This window comes from Hyperoodon ampullatus, assembly GCF_949752795.1.
Source record: "Hyperoodon ampullatus genome assembly, chromosome: 12".
Taxonomy (NCBI): domain Eukaryota; kingdom Metazoa; phylum Chordata; class Mammalia; order Artiodactyla; family Ziphiidae; genus Hyperoodon; species Hyperoodon ampullatus.
This window is the reverse complement of record NC_136925.1, coordinates 54,122,823-54,133,972: the sequence shown is the minus strand read 5'-3', so window position 1 is coordinate 54,133,972 and position 11,150 is coordinate 54,122,823. Positions and strand designations below refer to the sequence as shown.

At 37.1% G+C, this 11,150-nt stretch overlaps 1 protein-coding gene across 1 annotated transcript; it reads right to left on the bottom strand.

Moving 5' to 3' along the window:
* Positions 1–656: 656 nt before the first annotated feature.
* CENPW (centromere protein W) lies at positions 657–10,834 on the bottom strand. Its single transcript, XM_079716347.1, has 3 exons — positions 10,606–10,834; positions 2,660–2,773; positions 657–793 (listed from the first exon to the last, which is right to left on the bottom strand). The coding sequence occupies exons 1-3, from the start codon at positions 10,729–10,731 to the stop codon at positions 767–769; spliced, it is 267 nt and encodes an 88-aa protein (XP_079572473.1). The 5' UTR covers positions 10,732–10,834; the 3' UTR covers positions 657–766.
* Positions 10,835–11,150: the final 316 nt, after the last annotated feature.

Below are 11,150 nucleotides of genomic sequence, written 5' to 3'. Positions count from 1 at the left end.
GTACATGTGGACCTCTCTGTACTATTTTTGCAACTTCAAGTTGCAATCTATAATTATTTCAAAATAAAAAGTTAAAAACACAACTATTAGATGATATGCAAAAAATTCTAAAAAATTTCTTGGGGGTTTCCCCAAGAATACCCATCTATTAAATCTGTGTGACTTGAAGAAAATATGTCAATTTGCTCTGTAATTTTTTTTTTTTTTTTTTGGTTTTGGAGGGAAATAGGTTTTTGAAAACACCCTGCTGGTGTTTACAGTTGAGAAATTATATTATTACACTATTGGCCTAAATAAAAGTAGACTGCATTGCTTATACAAAGGCATTAAACAGTTAAAATATTTAAAATACACCTAGATTTGACTGCACATTGTCTTCCTTCATAGATTAAATTGATTCCATAGTTAACTGTGGCTAAATCTAAATACTTATAAACTTAATTCTAAGAAATACATCTCTTCAAGCTACTTCACACACTAAGATTTCATTTTGATATGTAAAACATCTGCAATACCAACAAAAAGGGAAGTAGAATGAACTAAAGGCCACTTAAAATGAAACAATTCGTCAAAAACAAAGCTTATATAGCTCTATGTGTATACTTGAGATATTTCAATACCAGTAAAAAACATACAAACACACACATCCTTCAGCTGGCCAATATTTTAATACACAATATTAACTGCTATATAAAAAGTGCTTTCACGATCTGTTACCACCTAAAATAATACATCATATAATTTTCAAAAATGTGTTCTTTGACTTCTAACCTCTGCTCTTCTTTAGAATTACCTGTGAGGGGGAGAAAATGAAGATTCATATTATACCTATGCCAAATAAAAGACAATTCCTCAACAAAAAGTTTAAAAGTCCTATGTGTATAGTATGCAAGTCTCTGAATTTATAAAACCCAATTTGGAATGTGATTAGGGAAACCTTTGCCTTATAAACGGTTTTAGACTTCTCTAAAATAGTATAATTCTCTCAAAGATTGTGAAACATGCCTAGATTCTCAAAATCTGGTTTTATAATAGTCACTTCTAGATGTTAGTTTCTTCAATTGTGCCAAAAGTGTCCAGATTAATGGCTCCCAACTTGAGGTTTATAGACAATTTAGTAATTCGGGGAGTTAAGGAATGTTCCAAAACTTGAAAAACCTATTATGAATCAGGCATTTAACAACTATAGAGCAATACAAATCCACTGCAACACCAAATTTCTTGTATTTAGGCTGGAATTATATCAGAGACCAAGACTAGTCATCTCAAGCTGAGAAGCCTTTTAGGCAGATAATTTTTAAGACATGAAGCCCATAAGAGAAATTAAACAAAATGAGATCTTAAGTTGTAAAAGACAAGGAACATTAGAGACCAGAATATATCCAAAAATATTTTAAAGAACTTACCTACTTTTAGGTAAGTACACTTATAATTCATTAATAAAAACAAACCAACCCTAAATTTAAGACACACACATACACTCTTCAAGTTCTTAAGCCTTGCTTTACCTGCAGAAAGCACTTATATCAACTTTAATAGTACAGAAACTTGTTGAAATGTTTATAGTTGTAAGAGAATTTAAAGCCCCTTAAAAAATGCCAAGGCATGCCCATTTCTAGGCTTCCACAGAGGTCACCAAATAGGTTTATACCCTAGGCCAGTACTTCTCTGTTCTACAAGAAGTTAGTATAGGGACTGCAAAAGAATACTATGTACTCAAATGAATTTACAAAATTCTAAGTATATTATACACCCAAATTTACGAAATGCTAAATTAAACAGAGTTCAACAAATTACTGGTATATTTCTCATAACCTTTCATAACTTTACATAACTATAGTTATATAAAGACGTTACCATTGTGGGAAGTTGGATAAAAGGTACACTGGAACTCTCTACACTATTTTTGCACCTCCTGTGAGTCTATAATTATTTCAAAAATATTAAATGTTAAACAAAAAAAGCCTATAAAGAGGTAAACTGTCAAAAATGAGTCTCTCTCACACATCATCATCCAGTCAACCATGTGCCAATTTCTTGCATATTCTTACAGAAACAAGCTCTCTATACGAAACATTATGACGATTCAAGGAGGTATAGTATGTTAGGTTATATAAACTTATCTGACCCCAGAAGCCTTTTACATTGGGGCATCTATTAACATCAAGTGAAAGTAATCTTGGGAACATATATGGAAAAAACTCTGCCCTAGGCATCACACTATTACATTATACAGAAATATCAGTAAGAAGCAATCTTCTCTGCTTATATAAGCAATATGATTCAGAAGTCACTCAAATCTCAAAACAAATGTAGAAAAATCATTAGGTAAACTTAAAATGATCAAGAAGAAAGTTTTGATAAATTTCAAGGTAATAAACCTTCTTAGCTATACATAGGCTACTACATATCACACAGATTAGCAGTCAAACACTTATTTTCCCCTAAATGGCAATAAAGCAATGGCCATGAATCTTTCCATCAGAAATCCATAATATACATAATAAAAAAAAAAACCTAACTCTGTAATTAAAACCCATGAAAAGCCAAGCATCAACTCACTCAACAAAACTGAATAAGGAATCTAAACCAGGCAGAGGTGACGATCTAGGTGGTGTTTTAAGGCAACAGTGCTCAAGAAAAGAAATTCAGATCTTACCTTTGCTGCAGCCAGTACATGCTCCTTTTTAACGACTCCACACTTATTCTCACAAGCATTTGTCCGAGCCTCTTCTGCTAATCGATGAACGAAGAGTAAACAGTTCAGATGCACCTTTAAAAGAGAAAATGCAAAAGGATTTTTAAGCTCAAACACTGATGTTTTGAAATAATGACTTTTAAAAAGAATATCCCCGGGCTTCCCTGGTGGCGCAGTGGTTAAGAATCCACTTGCCAATGTAGGGGACACGGGTTCGAGCCCTGGTCCGGGAAGGTCCCACATGTCGTGGAGCAACGAAGCCCACGAGCCACAACTACTGAGCCCACGCACTGCATCTACTGAAGCCCACGTGCCATAGAGCCCGTGCTCCGTAACAAGAGAAGCCACCGCAATGAGAAGCCCATGTACCGCAACGACGAGTAGCCCCCGCTCACAGCAACTAGAGAAAGCCGCATGCAGCTATGAAGACCCAACATAGCCAAAAATAATAAATAAGTAAAAATAAATTTATAAGAAATAAAAAAATTAAAAAATAAAAAGAATATCCCCAATTTTAATGCTGTACTATTTACTACTGCAATTACATCAATTAACCTTTATTTAAAGTAACAGAATTAAGTTTAATATATGTCCATCTTAAGATTCCATAAAAAAGAGACTTAGTTATTACAATACATGAAACAAGTCTATGTAAAGCTGACAAAAGGCCATAGACAATAACATTACTCTAAAGGATCATTACATCAAAACTTAGGTAGGTCTCTATTAAGAAAAAATATTCCTGTTTCCCATTCCAACTAAATTTAAGTTTCCAATGTAATTTAAAATTTCCCCCAGATTAAAAAAACATATCAAATATTGTATTTAAAGCTGGTCATCTCTCATTCTACAATCCAAGGTATAAAGATTTTGTAACCAGATATTTAATTTGAAATATCTAATCAAAAACATGTTAATAATTGAAATTTTAAAAGTTCATTAGTAGAAGGAAAGAAATCATAAAGATCAGAGCAGAAATAAATGAAGTAGAAACAAAGAAAACAATAACAAAGATCAATAAAACTAAAAGCTGGTTCTTTGAGAAGATAAACAAAATTGATAAACCTTTAGCCAGACTCATCAAGAAAAAGAGGGAGAGGACTCAAATCAGTAAAATTAGAAATGAACAAGGAGAAGTTACAACGGACACCACGGAAATACAAAGCATCCTAAGAGACTACTGCAAGCAAATCTATGCCAATAAAATGGACAACCTGGAAGAAATGGACAAATTCTTAGAAAGGTATAACCTTCCAAGATTGAACCAGGAAGATACAGAAAATATAAACAGACCCATCACAAGCAATGAAATTGAAACTGTGATTAAATATCTTCCAACAAACAAAAGTCCAGGACCAGATGGCTTCACAGGTGAATTCTATCAAACATTTAGAGAAGAGCTAGCACCCATCCTTCTCAAACTCTTCCAAAAAACTGCACAGGAAAGAACACTCCCAGACTCATTCTACGAGGCCACCATCACCCTGATACCAAAACCAGACAAAGATATGACAAAAAAGGAAAATTACGGACCAATATCACTGATGAATATAGATGCAAAAATCCTCAACAAAATCCTAGCAAACAGAATCCAGCAACACATTACAAGGATCATACACCATGATCAAGTGGGATTTATCCCAGGGATGCAAGAATTCTTCAGTAAAAAATCAATGTGGGGCTTCCCTGGTGGCGCAGTGGTTGTGAGTCCGCCTGTCAATGCAGGGGACACAGGTTTGTGCCCCAGTCCTGGAAGATCCCACATGCCGTGGAGCGGCTGGGCCCGTGAGCCATTCCCGCTGAGCCTGCGCATCCTCAGCCTGTGCTCCGCAACGGAAGAGGCCACAACAGTGAGAGGCCCACGTACCGAAAAAAAAAAAATCAATCTGATCCACCATATTAACAAATTGAAGAATAAAAACAATATGATCATCTCAAAAGATGCTGAAAAAGCTTCTGACAAAATTCAACATCCATTTATAATAAAAACACTCCAGAAAGTGGGCACAGAGGAAACCTACCTCAACATCATAAAGGCCATATATGACAAACCCACAGCAAACATCATTCTCAACAGTGAAAAACTGAAACCATTTCCTCTAAGATCAGGAACAAGACAAGGTTGTCCACTCTCACCACTATTATTCAACATAGTTTTGGAAGTTTTAACCACAGCAATCAGAGAAGAAAAAGAAATAAAAGGAACCCAAATCGGAAAAGAAGTAAAGCTGTCCCTGTTTGCAGATGACATGATACTATACATAGAGAATCCTAAAGATGCTACCAGAAAACTACTAGAGCTAATCAATGCATCTGGTAAAGTTGCAGGATACAAAATTAATGCACAGAAATCTCTTGCATTCCTATACACTAACAACGAAAGATCAGAAAGAGAAATTAAGGAAAGAATCCCCTTCACCATTGCAACAAAAAGAATAAAATACCTAGGAATAAAGCTACCTAAGGAGGTAAAAAACCTGTCCTCAGAAAACTATAAGACACTGATGAAAGAAATCAAAGATGACACAAACAGATGGGGAGATATACCATGTTCTTAGATTGGAAGAATCAATATTGTGAAAATGACTATACTACCCAAAGCAATCTACAGATTTGATGCAATCCTTATCAAATTACCAATGGCATTTTTTTTTTTTTTTTTTACAGAACTAGAACAAAGAATCTTAAAATTTGTATGGAGACACAAAAGAGCCCGAATAGCCACAGCAATCTTGAGGGAAAAAAAAAGAGGTGGAGGAATTAGACTCCCTGACTTCACGCTATACTACAAATCAAGACAATATGGTACTGAAACAAAAAGAGAAATACAGATCAAGGGAACAGGATAGAAGTCCCATAGATAAACCCACGCACCTATGGTCAACTAATCTATGACAAAGGAGGCAAGGAGATACAATGGAGAAAAGACAGTCTCTTCAATAAGTGGTGCTGGGAAAACTGGACAGCTACATGTAAAAGAATGAAATTAGAACACTCCCTAACACCATACACAAAAGTAAACTCAAAATGGATTAAACACCTAAATGTAAGACCAGACCAGACACTATAAAACTCTTAGATGAAACCATAGGAAGAATACCCTTTGACATAAATCAAAGCAAGATCTTTTTTGACCCACCTCCTAGAGTAATGGAAATCAAAACAAAAATAAACAAATGGGACCTAATGAAACTTAAAAGCTTTTGCACAGCAAAGGAAACTATAAACAAGATGAAAAGACAACCCTCAGAATGGGAGAAAATATTTGCAAACAAATCAACGGACAAAGGATTAATCTCCAAAATATATAAACAGCTCATACAGCTCAATATTAAAAACACAAGTAACCCAATCAAAAAATGGGCAGTAGACCTAAATAGACATTTCTCCAAAGAAGACATACAGATGGCCAAAAGGCACATGAAAAGATGCTCAACATCACTAATTATTAGAGAAATGCAAATCAAAACCAAATTGAGGTATCATCTCACACCAGTTAGAATGGGCATCATCAGAAAGCCTACAAACAACAAATATTGGAGAGGGTGTAGAGAAAAGGGAACCCTCTTGCATTGTTGGTGGGAATGCAAATTGATACAGCCACTATGGAGAACAGTATGGAGGTTTCGTAAAAAACTAAAAACAGAATTACAATATGACCCAGAAATCTCAGTACTGGGCATATACCCAGAGAAAACCATAATTCAAAAAGACACATGCACCCCAATGTTCATTGCAGCACTGTTTAAAACAGCCAGGTCATGGAAGCAACCTAAATGCCCACCAACAGACGAATGCATAAAGAAGATGTGGTACATATATACAATGGAATATTACCCAACCATCAAAGGGAATGAAACTGGGTCATCTGTAGAGACATGGATGGACCTAGAGACTGTCATACAGAATGAGGTAAGTCAGAAAGAGAAGAACAAATATTGTATATTAATGCATATATTTGGAATCTAGAAAAATAGTACAGATGAACCAGTTTGCAAGGCAGAAGTAGAGACACAAATGTAGAGAACAAATGTATGGACATCAAGGGGGGAAGGTGGGGGCGGGGATGAACTGGGAGATTGGGATTGACATATATACACTAATGTATAAAACTGATAGCTAATAAGAACTTGCTGTATAAGAAAATAAAATTAAAGAAAAACACACAATACTTAACTCTCCCCAACAGTTCACCAAATGTTAAAAAACTAGGTAATGTGGTGCTTTAAATTATTATGCAGAAATCTTTAGTGGATTGTTATAGATGTTTAAGAATATTTTAGTGATATTTGGGGCAAGCAGAGGAGTTTGGGAATTTAAATTTAACATGATAAAGAACCAATGGAAGGAGATAATCTTTTGGTACTTTTTGATGCACTGTCTTGTTTAATTCTCACAAGAACTCTGAGCTAAATCACCCAATCCTGATTCTCTACAATATACCATGTCATTCAAAATTTCTTTAAACTTCCAATGATATACCATTTCCTTCTGCAACAAAAGTACTCCATAACATGGCTCAATTTCCTCCGTTAATCTGTATTTTCTACTTCTAAAGTTAAATATCTTCCAGATGCCTCAAGAAAAATTCCAAATTCCTTAGTACTAAACCCCACTTGACTAGGCTTTTTTAATTTCATCTCTCACCTTTCCCAACTTTCAGTTCTATACTAGGTCTTTTGAACTTCTTTCTGTATTCAAATATAAGTTTGCCTACAGCCATGCTACTGGTTTACAGACTTCTCTGAAAAGCCCAATTCCTCCCAATATGTAAGGTTATATAGATCCATGGCACCCTGAACTTCTTATCACTATACATACTACATACATTAGGCAGCAATTTCTCACCTGTCTTCTTCAATGTACTATAAGGGCTAAACCATGTCTATCTTGCCAGACATTATATTCCCAGTGACCTTTAGCCCATGGCCCAATATGCAGTAGGTAGTCAATTATTATTGCATGAACAAAAAGATCCATCCATATCTCCCCAAATTAGGCAAAAATTTTTTTTAGCCAATCCCAAATAAACCACACTCTGTTTTGAGGCTTGAGTCCTTTACTCCTCATGGGCATGAACCATAGGTACTGAATTAATATTACTTTTTCTTATGTCAGAATTTTTTTTTTAAACAACCTATTTCTCTGTAATAAAACAGTTAATTGAGTGGTGTCACTCAAGTGCACTAAGGTTTAAATTAAAATGGTCAGAACAAAAGCAAATTTTATGGTTTCAGCTAGACATTCAATCCTGAAAGCCATTCCATCAAGAACTTACACTTTGGAAAAATAAAAAATTAGCTTGCTTGAAAGGTAAACCAAAAGATAATTTACAAAGAGGTATCCATTTGACAGTCTCAGGTGACCAAAAGACTGGGCCAGCCTGATTTCTTCCCCACTTCCTCACAGCACTTCTGAGTTTTACATAAACTGTAAGTACCCAGATATTTGCACAATATTCCTTAGTGATAAATCTAAAAACTGAGTCACAAGAAAGCCGAACAATTTGAGATTAATATACACTCACTAGTATTGGCCCTGGTGATATACAATCAAATAAGTCATAAAATAAAACAACAATAAAAAGCCAGTGCAGAAGAATATGAAGTAACACAAGGAAGTTATAAGTAAAATGTTAGAAATATCAATCCACATACAGTCATCATCAATCCCAACTTTAACTGTACACTCAGAACGTTCAAGGTATTATGCTAAACACCAGGAATACAAGTTCCCAATTCAAAGTTCCCAGTCCGATGGGAGAATGAAACCTAATTAAAGACAAATGTGTGACAGTAGATGATATTGGAAGGTAAGGTTGATGCTTTCTAAGACCATGAAGGATGGCTTCACTGAATAACAGACATTTGAACTGAATTTTGAACTAACTGAAGTTTGAGAAGCGGAGTAGAGTGAGGACATCTTCAAACAGAAGAAATATCTTATGCAGAGACATCATAAAAGTAGATTAGTTCTGTGTTAAAGATAATGGAAGACACAAAAGGAGATATGTGTGGTTCCTTCCCCTCAAGAAGCTGCATACCGCACTGGGAGACAACACTGACATATAGAACTTAGAGAATAGTGTCAGGGTCCCAGTAGCTACACTGTATGATGTACACTCTTACAGCTATCAAAGTTCAGAAAACAAAACAGACTACCTTAATTGTAGAGAAGTTTATGGATGATGTGGGACACCTGCTGAGTAAGATAATTAAGTACCAATGGCAAGCAGAAAACCATAAGTAAAGAAACCAGAGTGATACATGGCATATACAAGACGGTGAAGGAGAAATTATGAAAGCCAAAGACAAGCATACAATCTAGTAATAGACGGTAGCAAAAAGAACTTCCATTCCCTTTCCACTGTAAATGCTTAGAATCTCACCTCCCCTTCTTTCCTGTACCACCTGGATCCCACTCCACAATAGAGTCCTCCTGTCCAGGGATCACCTGGGGCAGGCAAGTGTGGATGTGGGAGGAATCTGACTACTTGAAAAATTTCTGCCCAACAATCTACACGAGCTGGTAGTCTCCTAGATTCTAGAGCAGGTACATTTCCTTCCCCCACCATTTATTGAAAGAACCCCAGCACCAGTGAAAACTTCAGAATAAATTACCTAAAATTCTTTTGAAAATCAATTTCACTTTAATACAGCTCACTTGTGCCACCTTAATCACCACCTTGGGGGAAGGAGGGTAATAAAACAGTATATATTGTCTTTTCTTACAGGGTCTAAAAAAGGAACAAGAAAGGACAGGAGATATTAGAAGGTCTACTTTTCCAAGGAAAAAAAACAGTTGTTTTGGCTCAGAGAAAGGAAAAGTGAAGACAATTCTATAGTAATTTATTAAAAATAGAAACCCTAAAATTAGGGGAGGCAGTAGAGAGCTGGCAGAGGCTGTAGAGAAAAGAGGTGGGTGGGGGGGACGACAATGTAGCCTAAGAAGAGAAGGAATGATGTATTGTGAAGCCACCCTCCGTGCCATATATCCCTATTATCCACAATTCTTTATCCTCGATCTCGGGGAAATTAGGTGCCCACCTGTAGTGGCTCCTTTACTCAAAGAGCTCTTGTAACAAACCACAGGAGGTGCCTCCTATGGTTTAAACCTAGGGAAACAGTGTTCATTCTGCTAGAGGGATATATATTCCAGGCATTCAACATAAAAACTCTTAATTTATTTCAAAACAGAAATATTACACAGTGGTTTGGTTGTGGTTATTTATCATGTGAGCATTATGCTGCAGTTACTATGAGTCAGATAAACTTTTAATGGTTGGGCTTGAAAACTAAACAGGTGTTCTATTTGTCTAGGAAAACGAATTCATTTGGGAGCAGACTACTTACAAATAAACTTTTGGATCAGGGCTCTTTAGTAAATAAGCTAAAGTAGAGGAAATAGGGCAATATATTTGTTTAACAACGTAAAAAAAGGGGAAGAAAGGAAGGCAAGGAGAAAGGCACTTTTGAAAGGCATGTCAGTAATGCCTTTTACAATATTTAAATAAAAATAACCCAGGCTGAATTCCAAAATCTATTTTTTTAATGTATCTTTCGAACCTCTGCAAATTACACTAAGCACAGTACCAGGCTGTGCTCCTTAATAGCGATATTGAAAAACTATAAGCAGGAACTTAACGTTTTCTCCTAAAATTGATGTGGCTAATAGCCTCCTGTAAAAAAAAAAGGTCAGGATATCTACATTTCAGAGGGCCCCAAAACAACTCAGCATCAGGAATACTAACTGATATGGCAGGCTGGGGCAAACCCGCGCAGCTGTTGCTGCGAACACATCAAACGTAGGCCTGAAAGCTAGATTGGCTGGGGGCGGCAAAATAAAGGCTGGGGGTTATTTCCCCTGTCTCCACCCCACTTCCAGTCCTAGAAGGGACAAAATCTTACCAGTAGGTCGCAATTTGTCTCCAGACGGAGGTGAGGCTTCCGTTGCTTGAGGACGCGCTTTAGAAAACCGCGGGGAGCCTTCCGCTTTATCAGCTTCCTCTGCGAGACTGTGGTCGAGAGCGCCATCCTCTCCCTCCGGCTCGGGCACCAGCTGCCTAAGCTTCCTAGGCCCTCCCTGCACCGCACTGCAGCTCACGTTCTCGGGGACACCGAGAACCCCGACTCCTACTCTTCTACAGGCCCTGAGACCGTGCCGGAACGTTTGAATCCGCCGCCAATTGGGCGCGCCTGGCGCCCGGTAGTGACGTCAGCACGCTCAAGCCCCGCCCCCCCGCGGCGTCTAGCTGTTGATGGAACACACCCTCGGTGGGCGCCCCGTGACGTCATAGACGGGCGAGCATTGCGGCTTTAGCCTTTAGCACTAGCTCTTTGACACAATTTCTCCAGTGTTCGATAGAGACGTTAGGAAATTGTGGAAAATGTTGATATGCCAAAGCAGCCACACTTACTGTCCCAGCTTTCATTCTCTACTGAGCCTAATACCA

Bases quoted from the DNA above. Each gene is read 5' to 3' on its own strand.
- CENPW (XM_079716347.1), bottom strand. From the start codon at position 10,731: ATGGCGCTCTCGACCACAGTCTCGCAGAGGAAGCTGATAAAGCGGAAG. The intron at 2,774-10,605 runs GTAAGATTTTGT...TCTCTTTTAAAG, and splicing joins AGACAAATTGCGACCTACTG to GTGCATCTGAACTGTTTACT. The intron at 794-2,659 runs GTAAGATCTGAA...TCCCCCTCACAG, and splicing joins ATGTACTGGCTGCAGCAAAG to GTAATTCTAAAGAAGAGCAG.